Source organism: Nannospalax galili, unplaced genomic scaffold, assembly GCF_000622305.1.
Source record: "Nannospalax galili isolate Female #2095 unplaced genomic scaffold, S.galili_v1.0 scaffold762, whole genome shotgun sequence".
Lineage (NCBI taxonomy): Eukaryota > Metazoa > Chordata > Mammalia > Rodentia > Spalacidae > Nannospalax > Nannospalax galili.
In genome coordinates, this window is record NW_008350126.1 from 588,670 (window position 1) to 606,546 (window position 17,877).

Sequence of the window (17,877 nt, forward strand, 5' to 3'; positions counted from 1 at the left end):
CCACATACTGGCTAATAACTGTACAAAACTTCAGTTTCAGAAGATATGATGCTCTCTTTTGGCCTCTGCAGGCACTGCACTGCATGCATGTGGAGCACTTAGATATATGCAGGCAAAACACTCACACATAAATAAAAAAAAAGAATCAAATCATAATCAGTAAAACAACGTGTATTGTATCTGTCTGTCTCTAACACACACACACACACACACACACACACACACACACACACAACCCAAAGGCAAACAAACAAGCCTCCACCTATGGTTAGAAAAGCCAGAAAAATGGTTGGTCATCTTTGAAGAGGTTATTAAGAGGCTGCATAATTCTACACCTTGATTTTTGTGTGTGCATATAACTAAATTTTTCTGTGGATTTAAAATTTGGGGCATTTTACTGTATGTAAAGTATATTCATTTAAGGGGCTGGGGAGATGGCTCAGGGGTTAAAAGCATGGACTGCTCTTGCAGAGGACCTGGGTTTGATTCCCAGCACCCACGTGGTGGCTAACCACCATCCATAACTCCATAACTCCATGGGCATTGCATGACACGGGTGCACTTACACACAAGCAGGCACTCACACACACATAAAATAAAAAGTAAATATTTTTAAAAGTATATTCATTTAGCCGGGCATGGTAGTGCACGCCTTTAATCCCAGCACTCAGGAGGCCCAGGCAGGTGGATCTCTGAGTTCAAGGCCAGCCTGGTCTAAATAGTGAGGTCCAGGTTAGCTGTGGCTACAGGGAGACCCTAAATAAAAGTACATTCATTTAAAAGACATCCACTAGTAGCATAGCTCAGTGGTAGAGTGCTTGCCTAGCACATCCAAAGTCTTGGGTTTAATTCTGGCACAAAGAAATGGAAAAAAAAAAAAGTTACAGGCCTGAAGAGAAGGTTCAGTGGTTAAGAGTGCTTGCTGCTCTGTCAGAGGACCAGAGTTTGGATCCCAGTGCCCATATCAAGTGGCTCACAACCCACCTGTAACTCCAACTCCATGTGATCTGATGCCCTCTTCTAGTCTCCTTGGGCACCTGCACACAGATGTGTGCATATAAACACAAACAAATTAGAAACAAAACAACCCCACAAGACAGAAGGAAAAGAGGAAACAGGTGACATTACAAAACAATTTTGAGGTGAAAAAGAAGAACCCTGTGGTAAGCACTGTTTTTCTGAGGAAACGTGATAATAGGCTTGGTTAGCACTGGGAGGACTCAGGTGAGCTGTCCTGTAGCAGAAAGGCATGGGAAGTCACCCAGGGCTGGATTCAAGGAATGAGTGCCAACTCTCAGAGCTCCTCAGTTTGCTCTGGTGAATGCTGTTACTAGGATTTTGCTGCTTAAGGAGCACGAGTGGGGAAGGTCAATGGTTATTCACTTGAGGAATTTTGAGTCAACTGGCTTGTGATGTAGAGAACAAAGCCAAGAGAGTAGGGGCACAGAGATGAGTGTGAGGAAAGAAGGGTTTGGGGGCAGAGACGGAGTTTCAGAGAAAGACTGGTCAGGATTGGCATGAGGTCTTGAGAGTGAAGGAGTTCCAAGGGCAGCACAACATGAAGGACGAGAAAGAGAGATGCTAGTGTTTATAAGTGTCATTAACCCAATGCCAGGCAACTCACACTGGTTCATTCAAACAGCACCTTCAGCTTTGAAAGGAAGGATGGACTACTGATAATATTTATAGAAGAAACAAGTTCTGAGGTCAGTAGCTTGCCCTAGACCATACTGAGCAAGCAGCAGACCACTTTCAAATCATACAAATTAGAAACAGCAGGATTTTAGGGAATGCATGTATGTAGACACTGGAGTCATCTAGTACTGGTGGAGGTGAAAGTATGAGTTGTCCCCATCTGGAGAATGGCTGGAAGTCATCAGATGGGCACAACACAGTCTGAGTGGATGGCACATGCTTCAGGACCACACATCAGTGACAGATTTAAAAAAAAAAAAAAAATCGATCCTGCTTCCTGGTGAGAAGTCATAGGAAAGTGAGTCATCTCTATTTACAGGCTTTGTGTTTGGTTTTTGAGTCTATGCAGTGCATGCAGGGTGGATTTGAACTCTGAGTCTGCCTCTACCTCCCAAGAGTTGATACTACAGGCATGAATCACCATGCCCAGCTTTCTACCTGCAGGTGTTATCTTCAAGGAAAACCAAGCTTCAATTTAAGAAGAAACCTGGGAGTTTTGGGGTGTCATTCTAAGTCATTCAAGGGGGACATATAAGAGGTTCTAGGGCTGAGGGTCAGCGAGTGTGGAAGCTGAGATCATAGGTGTGAGGAAAGGGCTCTGAGTGCTTCAGGCTTCACCAGGGGTAAAAACCCACAAAAGGGCCAGTGACATGACTCATGTCAACACTGAGGAACTGAGCTCAACCCCCAGGATCCACATGGTGGAAGGAAAAAAACTGACTCTCAGTTGTCCTTTAACTTGTATACACATGTACTTCCTCTCTCAAGATAGATTAAAATGTAATAAAAATATAAAAAGCACACAGGAGTTACTAAGGTAATGACAAGATATGCCAGGACGCCCAGGCACTATCTGCACGCTTCATCTCTACCCTTTATCCACATCTAGAAGGGGTTTTGTTGCAATGAAAATAGAAGCAAAAATCCCCAAGAAAAAGAGAACTCCAACAGCATAGATCAGAAGTCACTGTTCTCTGACTAGTCCTTTCCAAGGGCATAGTTCCACTCTACCAGGAGAAATGAGTTACCATTCCAAGACAATGCAACTTCAAGACACACTGGGAGAAGGGGAGCGAACACTTGATGGCTACTGTGTCAGGTGTTTCATACCCACTTACAGGATTTACTCTCCAAACTTATCCTAAGGCAAGATGGTTGTGAGCTTCACTTATAGTTGGGAAAACTAAAGCTGCCTTAAGTTACAAAGCTGACAATGCAGCTGAAACCCAATCCTCATCAGCTGCACTTCCCACTACACCAAGCTATGTTACTTTCTCACAAGGACACAGCATCTGTGTAAGGTCTATTTGAACTCATTTCTTTTTTAAAATATTATTTTTATTTTATGTGTATTGCTTGCGTGTAGGTAAGTGCACTCATGTCATGCAATGCCTGCGGAGGACAGAAGAGGCTGTTGGGTTGGATCCCCTGGAACTGGACAGTTGTTAGCTGCCATGTGGGTGCTGGGATTTGAACCCGGGTCTTCTCCAAGAACAACCAGTGTTCTTAACCGCTGAGCCATCTCTCCAGCCCCATTTGAACTCATTTCACTGATTCTCTCCCCATTGCCTTTCACCATTTCCTTCACAGAGGAAAATATGTCATAGCTCTTCTAGATAGAAAGACCCACAGCTGGTTGTAAACGTTTATGTTATAAAACTTTTAATGTTAACCTACAATACAATGTAAACTTTTATGAAAAAATTTGAAGTACACTAGATTTCTTCAGGAAATGATCACATAACTTCAGGTGCAGTACAAGCTGGGGTACTGCATCTTTTGTGGATGGATTTTCCATTGCTGTGTTCCTCACGCACAAAAAAGAAAACCCCCCAAAACCCCAAAACAAACAAAAACCCCAAGTGGTTTTGAGAAGCGCCTTTTTCGAGCACCAGGTGAACTCCCTGGCTTTGCCTCCCGGGGCTAGCACTCCGTCTCAGTCATTTTTGTTGGCCTTGGCACCATTAGCAATTTTCATAATAACTGCTCAGTTGAAGATTCTAGGGTTTTATTTAAAGAGATAGGCATTCTCCTGCCACCTCCTCTCTGAATCTCATGGTGGAGCAAACAAGGAGGAAAAGTATTTGCTGCAGACAACTCTGCACAAGTGGAAGAAAAGATGAAAGGCCTCACCGAGTCTCCAAAACTTCAACTGAACTCAAGTATCTGTGCTCGATCATTTCCCATGGTCATTCAGCTGAATCTACATGTTCAGTTTGGGAATATGGAACAGAGCTTCAAACAAGTTCTTTTGCTTATCATGAAGGACTTGTCCTTCAAAAACAACTGTTGGATTATTTCTAGGGGCAATTTAAACAAAAGCAAATGCTTACAGATCACAGATTCTGTTTTTTCCCTGGCAGGTTCATCAAGCTCACAGAGGGCAGTATTGGCATTAAGTGACAAAATGTGCAGCCCATGGTCTACTTAAAGCAGAACTGTTTCAAAGGGGCAGGAGAGCTCAGTGAAGTGGCACACACCTAGAGGCAGAGACAGGAAAGTCAGTTCAAGGCCAGCCTTGGCTATATAACAAGTTTGAGGCCAGCTTGGGACATGAGAACCTATCTCAAAAAACTGGGAGAAATACCAAGGGGAGGGGACTGAAGCCTCCAGTAAATGGATAAGCTGCCGGAAGAGTTGTATTAACAGAGGGGCCTTGTTTTAATATTCTGGCATCTAATACCCTTTGCTCAGTTATAAAAGGCAAGAGGCATAAAAAGTACACATTACAGAATGAGATTAAGGGGGAGAAAAACAAAAAAATCACAACCAACCCAAGCAGGTGTGGGCAAGATACTTCCACACGTATTCTACCTAATGAAGGTCCTCAGCACCCTCCTGTGTTCTAGGACAATGGAAACTGAAAACTGGGAGGGAGGCTAAGTGGAAAAATGCCTCTCCATGGTTGTGAGAGGCAGACTCCACTTGCAGTTCACCTATGCTCCTTCACTGCCAACAATTCTGACATGCAGGTGTGTGTTCCCACCCACCTTGGCAGAAAGCCAGTGGGGCACCGCTAGGCAGTCAGGAGCAGAACTAACATTGCCTAGAAGTGGTGTTCTAGACTGCTGTGCTAAGGCCACTTGGAAACTCTCAGGCTTCCCAAATGACTTCCACAAACCATCTCCCTCTATCCTATCATGCTTGCTCCAAAAAAGGAGAGTGGGGAGCACAGCAGTATATTTCTATTACAGCAGACAGCAGTTTTAGTCAAGCACGAATGGCTTTTAGAGATGACCAATCTAACAAGCTCTGCTTTCTTGCTTTCTCTTGCCTGGAATACCCTGCCCTCATAATATACCACAACTTAAAGTAACCTCAGAGGGCTGCAGTGTTTCAAGCCTGCACCAGCCTAACTAACAAGCACTTTAGAACACTTGTCAGTGCACACTGGCATGTGTGTTAATACATGGCCTGACCATGTATCCATCACCATCAGCTCAACTACACGAGACATTCACAGCATTCAGAGTTTAAAAACAACAAAGAAAAACAGCTCCTGTTACTTTAACATGGCAAGAGGGAGGTTAAAAACTATCTCTGGTAAGTGGCTTCATCAGAAAGTGAAATGTGCCTTCCAACAACTTACACAGGCTGAGAGTTCTGTTTCTCTTCAAAACTTCTAGTTCTATGTAGACCAGGCTGACCTCAAACTCACACTGATTTCCCCCTGCCTCTGCCTCCCAAGTGCTGGGACAGACAGGAAGGGAGAGTGCTTCTGTCAGCACCACAGTGGGCCCCCTAGTCCTCTGGAAAGGCACCAGGCTTCACAATTCAGGAAAGCTGGGAGGAGCAGCAGGTACACACAGAGGAATGAAGAGCTGCTATTCTCTGGGTCAGACCTTCACTGCTTCCTGGCACAGATTCCAAGGAAAAATTGACGTTGTGTGTAAAGATGAGTGCACATCCCAAACACAGGTGTAACCAATATATACAGCCTTTGTGGGCCACAGATCCAGATTTCCTCTCACTGCTCCAAATGGGATACATAAGTGGCAAGAGAGGACAGCAAGAATTGGACCAAAACCAATGACCTCACTGGGAACATGAGAGGAGCAATTGGCAGAAATAAGCACAAACTAGCCCGGGGCACCTTTATTACACTATTGTAGGCCAAGGAGCCCAGGGCATTGGCTCTTTATCAAATAAAGGAAAAAAATACACCTACGTCAGCCTCATTCCTTTGGTCATTATCATTACAAAGCAACAGAAACACTGAAGTTATTCATAAACTGTGGGCAGTCAAGGAACATCTCTGTTCTGTGCTCTCTTTCCCCTCTTCCTCCAGAGGTGGGAGAAGCAAGTCTTCTGGAGATGCTGCTGTAGCTGGTTGATGGAAGTTTTCATTTTTCTTTTTTATAAAAGCAAGAATGAATGAGAGATAGTGGGAATGTCTCCTTTCCCACTTGGGACAACGGACGGCTGGAGGTGAAGAGTCCACTTGTTGGAAGGTGTATGGTGAGGCTGTGGGAAGGGTGAGCTTGCCGAGCAGGTATGTTCATCAATAACCTTGTGCACGCACACAGGTTGTGATTCTCGCAGGCAGCATGGTTTCTGATCCTTCCTTAGGATGCAGCAGTCTTTTAAAAAAAATATTGTATTATAATAATAATATGAATTTATCTCTTTTGTTTTCTGTTTCTGTTTTTTCCATTTCTTATAGGGATTGGGTGGGAGGAGGGAGGAAGAAAAAGTGTCATTCGTCAGTTAGGTCCTGAACAAAGAGAACTTCTGTGTGGCTGAGTCCCGCCTCCTGCAGTGTAGGGGGGTTGGGCCATTTCTCTGAGGGGACACAGGGCAGTACCCGTCTTGGAAAATTGGCTTCAATCTGAAACTTCTCAGGGCTTTCCTTCAAGGAGAATAAGAAGTCATGGATTACCTGCAGATGTCACACAGAAAAAGAATGGCAGTGAGAAGACAGGCAGACCACTGTGAAGTCAGGGGTCCTCACCTCTCCCCAGGGTGACTGGGGAGAAAGAAGGCACAAAACAATCAATTCTACTTCAGCTGTTTTCGCGCCCTGGAATAACAGTGTGGCAGCCTTTTCCAAGAGCCCATTGCTAGTCCTTCTTGGGATATTTTTTTCTTTGGAAATCTCTCTCAGGTAAAGCTAAAGAATTTTCACTTAGAAATAATCACAAAGTTGCAGAAAAGCTAGAAGTATAGCTAGTACATACAGTATTTTCCCCTTGAGCTAGATGTAAGTTAAGTGGGCTGCTAATCTGGTGTCCTATTACTTTTGTTAATACTTTATCAACCTCAAAATCAGAAAGCTTAACTGATACATTATATACAATAATCCCTCAATACCATGGGGGTTGGTCCAAGGATACTCTCCTCATGCTAAAATCCAACGTTCAGGTCCCTTACATTAGTGTGGTATTTGACATAATTCATACATTCCTGCTGTACCCTTTAAATTACTTATACCTAATGGAATGGAAATGCTATATAAATTACTACTGTACTGTACTGTACTGTACTCTTGTTTTTTGAGGCAAGGTCTCACTATGTAGCCCTGTCTGGCCTAGAACTCACAAATATCTCCCTGCCTCTGCCACCCAAATACTGGAATTAAAGACATGTACCACCACACCCAGTCTCCTCTAATATTTTTGATCTATAATTGGTTATATACACAAATCTAGAACTCATGGACATAAAGGGGGCAACTGTGTAATGTTATTTATTATTTGAGCCCCATTAAAGTTCTATCAGTTTTCTTTTTAGCAAAATGATCCAGTATAGAATTGTGTTACATGTATTTGTCACATCTCATATCTCTCCCCTTTTAGCCTAGAACAAACTCTCAGTTATTTGAACCTTTCAGAAATGAAGATGCCAGGAATGGAGAGATGGCTCAGCAGTTAAGAGCACTGACTACTTTTACAGAGGACCCAAGTTCAGTTCCCAGCACCCACATTGCCCACATGGTGGTTAACAACCATCCATAACTCCAGTTCCAGAAAATCCTACACTCTCTTCTGACTTCCACAGACACTGCATGACACGGGTGCACTTACATACACGCAGCCTATCTCATACACAGAAAATAATAAAATACACTCATATACACATATACTCATACACATGAAATAATAAAAATAATAAAATTAAAAAAAAAATGAAGGTACCCTCTACTCTGCAGCCTGTCTGGGTGGGATATTTTCAATCTGCCCCATTCCCTATGGTGCTCACTTTGATTATCTGATTCAGGTGATGACTAGCTGTCCTTGAACTCAAGAGATCTGCCTGTCTCTGCCTCCCAAGTGCTGGGATTAAAGGCGTGCAGCACCACGCCCAGCTAAAAAGTCTAACTTTTACAATCACTATCTCAAAGGAATAACACACTGGACAGAATACAAGAATGGTTTTTGCTATTTCAATACCCAGGAAGAAGTCACATATTAAATGGTGGTATTTTGTAGGGAAGTACTCTGAAATTACGACAGTTACTTGATTCCTCAAATTTTAAATTTACTTACATTAATGCAGATTCCTAACTTTCTGTTTTATTCAATAGGCTATACTAACATAATCAACAGTTAGGTTAATTTTCACTCTTGAGATGGACTCAAGATTGAACGGCTGGGTTCCATGTCTTTCTCACATGTGCCCATCATTCTCTGAACAATGACCTGATTTTTGTACAAGTTGAGGTTTTCTAGGCAACTTTTGTTTTATTTTCCCTGGCCCAGCTATGCATGAGCCATTTTTCTGAGGACAGCAATTTTAAAATTTATTTTATTTACTTATTTATTTACTTACTTTTGAGACAGGATCTCCCCGTAGCCCCAATTTGCCTGGAACTCGCTATGTAGACCAGCCTACCCTCAATCTCATAGAGATCTACCTGCCTCTGCCTCCTGAGCACTTGGACTAAAGGTGTGTACCACCATGCCTGGCCCTTTAAAATTTTGTGATGGGCCTTAAACACTAGGACTTAAGGTGTGGGCTACCACACTTGGCCTTTTAATCTTTTTTAAATTTTATTTTTATGTGCATGAATATTTTGCCTGTATATCTGTAAGTGCACCTGTGTTGTGCAGTTCCTGAGGACAAAAGAAGGCATCATCAGAAGGACAGAAGAGGGTGTTAGACCCCTGGAAACTGGAGTTATGGATGGTTGTTAGTCACCATGGGAATGCTGGGATTCAAACCTGGGTCCTAAGAGCAGCCAGTGCTCGCCAAGTCCCAGTGTTAATTTTTATGTCTTACGTTTGTTTTGGTTTTTTAACACCGATTTTGTGTGTGGTGGGGGCCATGCTTGCCCATAGCACACATGTGGAGGTCAAAGGACAACTCTCAGAGACAGTTCTCTCCTACCATATGGGTTCTAAAAACTGAACTCAAGTCATGATGTTTGATGGCAAGTAATTTCCCCTTGAGCAACTTCACTGGTCCTCATTTATTTAAAAAAAAAAACTTTTGTTTGTTGAGACAGGGTCTTCCTACAACCCCAGCTGGCCTGGAACTCGATATATAGACCAGACTGGCCTCAGATCAATCTCACTGAGATCCACCTGCCTCTGCCTCTTGAGTGCTGGGATTAAAGGCATGCACCACTATGCCTGACCCCTTTTGTGAAAGAGTTCATGTAGTCTAGGCTGGCCTTAAACACCTGATCCTTCTATTTCTACTTTCAAGTGTGGAGACTATGGGCATTTACTACTACTCCAGGTATGGTTTCTTCCTTCAGTGCTGGAAAAGGAGTCCAGGGCCTGAAACACATGCTAAGTGGGTGCTCTATTACTGAGCTACATCCCCAGCCCTGCCTGGTTCTTCCTTTTTTTTTTTTTTAAGATTTTGAATTATTATTTTTTTAAATAAATAATTTATTGAGAATTTCCTGCCTGGTTCTTAATAGATGGTGGTATTGAAAAGCCAAGATGTGGCTGGGTGTGGTGGTGCACACGCAGAGGCAGGCAGATCTCTGTGAGTTGAAGGCCAGCCTGGTCTACATAGCGAGTTCCAGGCCAGCTGGGGCTACAAGGAGACCATTTCAAAAGGATTAAAAAAAAAAAGAAAAGCCAAAAAGCAGGACATGGTGGCACACACCTTTGATCCCAGCACTTGGGAGGCAGAGGCAGGCAGATCTCTGTGAATTCAAGGCCAGCCTGGTCTACATAGTGAGTTCCAGGACAGCTAGGGCTACAGGGAGACCCTGTCTCAAAAAGACCAAAAAAAGCTAAGATCTGGCTGTTAGGAATGTTAGTTCTGACTGAGGAGTTGCTGCTTCTGGACACAGGCATACCCTTCAGGCCCTCTCCTTCATTTCTCTCTCTCTCTCTCTCTCTCTCTCTCTCTCTCTCTCTCTCATTCCAGGACCCGCTGGGGCTACCCTTCCTGTAGATCTGCCTGCCTCTGCCTCCTGAGTGCTGGTACTACAGGTGTGCGCCACCATACCTGGCTTGGTTTATTCTTTATTCTTACCACTATCAAGAGTTGACCATCACTGCAAATGTGTCACTCTTTGAGATTATCCATGATGGGATGGCACAAGTTTTTCAAGAACACTACATTATCTGGTTATATGTTACTCTCTCAGGGAATGTTTTATTCGAGGCCAGCATGGAATTTAACTGCATGTCTCCTTTATATACTTCTTTTTCCTCTTCAAGTCCCATTTCCAAATGAACATTAAAAAAAATATTTTACTTATTATTTTTGTTATTTTATTTTGTATGTAAGGATGTATATTACCTGCATGTCTGTAAGTGCACCTGTGTTGTATAGTGCCTGCAGAGGACAGAAGAGGGCATTGGGTCCCTTGAAACTGGAGCCACAGGTGGTTGTAAACCACCATGTGGGTGCTGGGAACTGAACCCAGGTCCTTTCTGCAAGAGCTCTTAACCACTAAGCCATCTCTCCAGTCCCAAAAGTGGATTTCTTCAAAAATTTTTTTATTTATGGAGCTAGAGAGGTGGCCCTTATTGTTCTTGCAGAGGACCAGAGGATGACTCATAACTGCTTATAGTAGGTCTACACCCTCTTCTGGCCTGCTACAGTATGTGTGCATAAAGACACAGACATACACATAAATAAAAGTGTCTAAAGTAAATAAAAAGGGCTTGGAGAGATAGCTTAGCAGTTAGAGCACTTGATGCTCTTATAGAAGACCCAGGTACCTACATGGAGGCTCACAACTGCCTGTAACTTCAGTCAGGGGATCCAATGCCCTCTTCCGGCCTCCAGTCAATGCACAAATGTGGTGGATTTATACATAAGCAGACAAAACACTCATACACATAAAATTTTAAAAAATAAAAATTGTCCTTTTTTTTTGTATTTAGTGTGTGTGGGTGGGTGAAAAAATTTCTGCTGCTGCACTGTGCACTCCAAGTTATTTGGTCTACAAGCTTCCAGGTGATTCTCCTGAATTTTGTTTTTATTTTTTCTTTTTTTAGTTTTTATTTTTAAGTTATGTGTGTGTACACACTTGCACAGGAACCTGGTGCAACGGCTAGAGGTGTCAGATCTCCTGGAGCTGGAATTACAGGTGGTTGTAAGTCACCTGATATGGATCCTGGGAACCAAATTCTGGTTCTCCAAAAAAGCTATACTCTCTTAATTGCTGATTCATCTCTTCAGTCCCCACCTCTGGCTTTTTTTTTTCCCCTTTGGTCTTTTTGAGACAGGATCTCCCATAGCCCCAGCTGGCCTAGAAGTTACTATGTAGACCAGGCTGGCCTCAGGCCCACAGAGATCCACCTGCCTCTGCCTCTGCTGGGATTAAAGGTGTGTGCCACCACACCCGGCTAGTCCCCACCTGTCTTTTTTAAAAAATTTATTTATTTGTCTGGAGTGGTGGTGCATGCCTTTGATCCCTGCACTTGGGAGGCAGAGGCAGGAAGATCTTTGTGAGTTCGAGGCCAGCCTGGTCTACATAGTGAGTTCCAGGACAGCTGGGGCTACAGGGATTTACTCTTTTCATTTTATGTGTATGAGTGTACTGCCTGCATGTATGTGAGTGCACCTGTGTCATTCAATGCTGCAGAGGTCAGAAGAGGGCTTCGGATTCCCCTGGAACTGGAGTTAAGGACAGTTCGTAGCCACCATGTGGGTGCTGGGAATTGAACCCGGGTCCTCTACAAGAGCAGTCAGTGCTCTTAACTACTGAGCCATCTCTCCAGCCCCTTATTTATCTTATTTTATGTGTTTCACTTGAGTATATGAGTACTAGATGTGTGCAGATGTCCTTGGGGGCCAGAAAAAGGGGGTGTTGGGCCTCCTGGAGCTAGTTATAAGCAGTTGTAAGCCACCATGTGGGTGCTAGGAACCCAACCTGGGTCCTCTGCAAGAACAACACATAGTCTTAGCTGCTGAGCTCTCCAGCCCCATAGGCTTATTCGTTTACTGATTTAATTTTATTATTTTTTATTTTATTCATTTTAACTTATTTTAAGTATTTATTTATTTATTTATTTATTTATTGGTATGAGTGTGCCTGCTTGCCCATATGTATGTGCACCCCATGTCTGCCTGGTACCCAAAGAGGCCAGAAAAGGGCATCAGATTCCTTGAAACTGGAGTTACAGGCAGTTGTGAGGTACACCTGAAGTAGGTGCTTGTTTCAAGTGTTTGAAAATGAACTTTTCCAAGAGCAACAAGTGCTGTTAACTGCTGAGCCATTTCTCCGGACCCTATTTTTATTTTTTAAAATTATGTGTATGTATGTCTGTGTATGGGTTTGTACAAATGCATGTGGTACCTGCAGAGACCAGAAGAGGGTGTTGGATCCCCTGGAGCTGGAGTTGACAGGCAATTGTGAGCTGCCCAGTGTAGGTACTGGGAAATGAACTTGGGTTCTCCACAAAAGCATTATATGCTCTTGTTTTGTTTTTTGTTTTGTTTTCAGACAGGGTCTCCCTGTAGCACCAGGCTGGCCTTAAACTCACAGAGATCTGCCTGCCTCTGCCTCCTGAGTGCTGGGACTAAAGGTGTGCACTACCACACCCGAAAAGCAGTATATGCTCTTAACCACTGAACCATCTGTCCAGCCCCCTCCTAATCCCCAATTTTTTAAAAAAAATTATTATTCTGGCCGGGTATGGTGGCGCATGCCTTTAGTCCCAGCACTTGGGAGGCAAAGGCAGGTGGATCTTTGTAAGTTCAAGGCCAGCCTGGTCTACATAGTAAGTTCAGGTCAGCTGGGACTACAGGGAGACCCTGTCTCAAAGACAATAAAAAAAAAAATTATTATTCTGTATCCATGATGTGTATGGGTGGGCACTTGTGTGCCACAGTGCCATGTCAGAGGATATTTTAGGGAGTAGGTTTTTTTCTACCTTTACCTGAGATTGGCCTCAGGTTTTTGGGCTTAAATTACAAGCTATCTCATTGGCCCCATAGTTATGATTATTTTATTTTATTTGTTTATTATTTATTTTGGTCTTTTTGAGATAGGGTCTCCCTGTAGCCCCAGCTAGCCTGAAACTCAGAAATCTTCCTGCCCCTGTCTCCCGAATGCTGGGATTAAAGGCATGTACTATCATGCTCAGCTATTTTATTTTTTAATGATGAATAACTTCTAGAGATGGGCAGATAATTCAGGTGATAATAATGACCCGAGTCTGCACCCCAGAACACCTGTAAAAAGCTAGATGTGAGCCAGGTATGTCTCAAAAAAGACAAAACAACAACAACAACAAAAAAAGATGTGGTAGCATTTGTAATCCCAGTGCTGAGGAGGCTGAGACAAGAGGATCCCCGGTGCTGGATAGCCAGTCAGTGTAGCCTAATCCATGTGACCCAGATCCCACTGTGAGACCCTGTCTCAAGAAATAATGTGGACAGCTCCTGAGGAACAATGCCTGAGATTGACCTCTGGTCTAACTAAAACACACACACACACACACACACACACACACACACACACACACACACACACAGTTTCTAAATCACTGGAGACACAGATTTCTCTACAGAGCAAGGGGTTTTGTGGGATTCTGAAGTCAGTGATAGATGGGAACATGGAAGTCTCCCAAACTCAAATATACAAGGCTCTTATGGGAATTTCTCATGTCTTTTTCTTAGCAGAACTCAAACATGATGAAAGAAAACTGTAAAAATTGCTTTGAGTTGACAATCAGAATTGAAGGAATCTTTAATAGCTCAATGCACCATTCTTGTAGCCACTGATATCACATCATGTCTTTCTTGATGTCAAACCTATGGTTTTCTTCTCTGTTCATCAGAGCAGCAGATATATTAACAAGCCTTTTACACCTGTAGCCCAGCTCTACCTGCTTAGGTGACTCTTACCGTTAGAGACTGTGAAAAATGGAATCGTCTCTCTACTCGAGAATCATTGGGTAACTTGAAAATGATCTTAACACTTTCAGGGTCATCAGGGGAAGGTTCAGGAGGCAGGCATTCCAACTTCCTTTCCTTTTCCTCCTGTAAGTTCTAGAGAAACAAAGGTGAGGCTAGGCTCAAAGTAGGGAAACAAGAAATAGCCATGTAGGTTAAGATCCACATGCAAAACAGACCAAAAATTAATAACTAATTACTGTAAGAAAACCCTCCTGGTGAGATAGCTCAGTGGGTAAATGAGCTTGCTGCCTGAAGATGCAGGCCTAAGGACCTGAGTTCTATCCCAGAAATAAAATTAAATAACAACAACCCCCCTAAAACAACCATTTTGACAAGAAACAACTCTACTACATCAGGTGCATTTCTAACTGTTTTAGTACTTAACTATTTGAGAGGAAAAAAATATCTGAAAGACACTGGCAAGTGGTAGCAGAGTGAAACAAGACCACAATAAAATGCAGTCAACTGACACGGGAACCGAGAACAAAAAGGTGAGAGGCTCCAGCCACAATCCCAATGCAACTTTTTCCTTTCACACATAAGCAAAAACCCAGATGACAAAGTCTCAGCAGTCTGAGAATTAGAGAGCAGAGGCAGTCTATCACCTGCCGCCTTCTCTCCTCTGCCAGCTTCTGCTGTTGCACTTCCTCCTCCTTTCGCCGTTTCCGTTCTCGTTCCTCTCGCTTCTTTCTTTCTTTCTCCTGGTCAGCCCTGAGAGAGGCCAAGTAGGCTTCATCCTGCTGCTGTCTTAGCACTTGGGTCTGATTCCTTTCTTCCCTGTGGATAGAGCAAAAGCATAAACCCCCAAACACCAATTTCACCAAGCTCTGTCCTTCCCTCTTTCCTGTCTCTCTAGGATAGAACCCAGGGCCTCCTGTACCCTAGGCAAGTATATTTCCTGACAACATGTCTCTCTTCCCCCATTCCCCTTGTCTTACACGTTGGCCTCTAATTTGAGAGCCTCCTGCCTAGCCTGTCAAGTGTGGAGATTAAAGACATGCCCCACTGAGCTGAGCTCCTGATTTCTTTTGTTCTTTTCTATATTTTTCTAAGAGTCTCATGTATCTACCCAGGCTAGTCTCGATCTCACTATGTAGCCAAGGATGACCTTGAACTTCTGACCCCTTTCCCAAGTGTTGGGATTACAAGTACATATCACCATGCCTAGTTTATATGGTGCTGGAGATAGAACCTAGGGCCTCAAGCATGCCAGGGAAGCACTCTACTAATTTGGCTACATTCCCTGTCCTGTTTTTTTTCCTATACTGAAGATTTGGGGCAGGGTAAAAATGTTGGCCCACTAAGGCATTTCTAAGCCAGAGCATGGCAGAATCTGAATGAGCCACTTTCCCCCCTCAGATTATTTTTGGAAAATAATTGGAAATGACAGCTTTATGTGGGATCTGGGGATAAAAATTAGGTCACCAGACTTTGCAGCAAGTGTCTTTACCCCCTGAGTCATCTCACCAGCCCTCTCTCTACCTTTTTTAAAAAAATATTTTATTTATTATATTTTATTTTACATGTATGTGTGTATTGCCTGCATGTAGGTCAGTGCACCGATGTCGTGCAATACCCGTGGAGGTCAGAAGAGGCTGTCAGGTCCCCTGGGACTGGAGTTACGGAGAGTTGTTAGCTGCCATGTGGGTACTGGGATTTGAACCTGGGTCTTCTGCAAGAAAAACCAGTGTTCTAAACTGCTGAGCCATCTCTCCAGCCCCCTCTACCTTATTTTTTAAAACAAGATCTCTAATGAACCTGAAGCTTGCTGATTACCTAGACTGACTGACCAGCGAGCCTCAGATATCCTCCTGTTGCTGCCTCCCTTCAGCACTTTATGGACCGAGCCATCTCCCCAGCACCTCTTAATGGCTGTTTATGCTTTAACCATGATTATGCAATGAAGCCCCATGAGATTCCAGAAGAACAAACATAATTTAGAGAACTTCTAGACAGTTAAAACCAGTGCTTCCCAGTATTCTAAGCTGTCTGGGCAAATTAATCAGAGGTTGTGAGAGTCTTGGTGTATGGTTTTAGAAATACAAGCAAAACAACGTAGGGGTTGCAACTGGCATCTAAAGTGAGTAGAATCTGATGCTATCTCCAGGTAGAGAAGGTCAGAACTGAATCGAAGACACATCTGGTACCAGAAGTTTATCTGTTCTGTGAGAGTATGGCAGGAGAAACTGACTTGAGTTTGGTTTCTATTTTTATCTTTAGAGTATGTAGATAGGGCCATCTATAAAATTAAAAGGAAACATTCAATAAAAACATACCAATAAAAGTGCCATAGAATTACGAGTTCTTTTAAATTTCTTCTTTGACTTTTCCATTTCAAATTTTCTGTAACTGTTGCACATAATTATGTGATGGGGGAGGAGTTATAACCAGTTCACCATTTTCACATTAAGTTCTTTCTATGATGTTCAGCTACTCTTCAGCACATAGAAAAGGCTTTAAAAACATTTTTTAAAATGGGTTTTATGGGACTGGAGAGACAGCTCAGCATTAAAAAAGTATTGGTTGCCCTTGTAGAGGACCTAGGTTCAATTCCCAGCACCCACATGGCAGCTAACAGTAATTTGCAACTCTAGTTCCAGGGGAATCCAATACCCTCGTCTGACCTCCGCAGGCATTTCTCGACATGAGTGCATTTACACACATGCAGGCAACATAGTCATACAAATATAATAAAAATAGTAAATAAAATATTAAAAAAAATTTTTAAAGCTGCACATAGTGGTACATGCCTTTAGTTTCAACACTTGGGAGGCAGGCGGATCTCTGTGAGTTCAAAGCCAGCTTGGTCTACTTAGTGAGTTCTAGGCCAGTGGAGGCTACAGGGAAACCCTGTCTCAAAAAGACTAAAAAAAAAAACAACTTTTTTTGTATATGAGTGTTTTGCCTGCATATAATAGCACCCACCTCATGCAATGCCCAAGGAAGCCAGAAGAAGGTGACAGATCCTCTGGAACTAGAGTTACAGTTATTAACTGTCATGTGAGTGCTGGTAACCCAACCCAAGTCTTTTGTAAGAGCAGCCAGTGCTCTTAACCTCTGAACCCTAGCAAAGGCTTTTAAAGTTGCCCAAGACAGAGAAAAATTTGTGTGAACATATCTTCTTTTCAGAAAAGAACTCCCTAATACCTTTCTAGGCGTTCTGACACCAGGTAAGTCTGGTTTGCATCCATGATAAATGTCAGCTGGTTAATGAGGTCATCAGGTTGAATGAGGCCTTCTAGCCGCCCCACCACAGTCATCCGCCGATCCTTCAGCATAATCATGGCCAGGAATGGATAGGTGTTCTCTCGTAAAGCCTGTGAGACTGACAGAAAGACCCAAGAGATCAAGGGCAGGACTTGAGTATGAAACACATCAACTGTCAAGACTTTCCATATTGAGAGACAGATGGCTTTAGTCCTGGTTGGGAAAAAGCCAGGTCTGGTGGTGCACATCTTCAATCCCAGCACTTGGGGGGCAGGCAGGCCGATCTCTGCGAGACTGAGGTCAGCCTGATCTGCATAGAGAATTCCAGACCAGATGAGGCTCCAAGGTCTTGTCTCAAAAGGACAAAACACAAAAAAACAACATCAAAAAACCAAGAAATTGAAACAATGATAATAGAAAGAAAAGGCTCTACAAAGAATCTAGTTATTTAAAGTATAATTTCTCCATATGTGAGCGGTCAAAGCTGGGAGACAAGACTGCATGCAATTCTTAGCTGGATGATTCTGGCCATGGTGTCCACAACATATATTCTGTCTTCCTCTCACCTAATCCTTTCCTTACCTAATTTTCCTATATCCCCTATATCCTTTTTTTTTTTGTCTTTTTGAGACAGGGTCTTCCTGTAGTCCCAGCTGACCT

General features: G+C 43.1%; 1 protein-coding gene across 3 annotated transcripts in view; it reads right to left on the reverse strand.

Moving 5' to 3' along the window:
- Positions 1-3,581: 3,581 nt before the first annotated feature.
- Faf2 (Fas associated factor family member 2) overlaps positions 3,582-17,877 on the reverse strand; it is a 64,561-nt gene continuing 50,265 nt past the window's right edge. For all 3 annotated transcript variants that reach the window (XM_029570515.1, XM_008847322.3, XM_029570516.1), the window contains 4 exons: positions 17,158-17,335; positions 14,616-14,787; positions 13,960-14,103; positions 3,582-6,574 (listed from right to left, as the gene is read on the reverse strand). In XM_029570515.1, the coding sequence (XP_029426375.1) occupies positions 6,392-6,574; positions 13,960-14,103; positions 14,616-14,787; positions 17,158-17,335 (677 nt within the window). In that variant the 3' untranslated portion in view covers positions 3,582-6,391. The remainder of the gene's footprint in view (positions 6,575-13,959; positions 14,104-14,615; positions 14,788-17,157; positions 17,336-17,877) is intronic.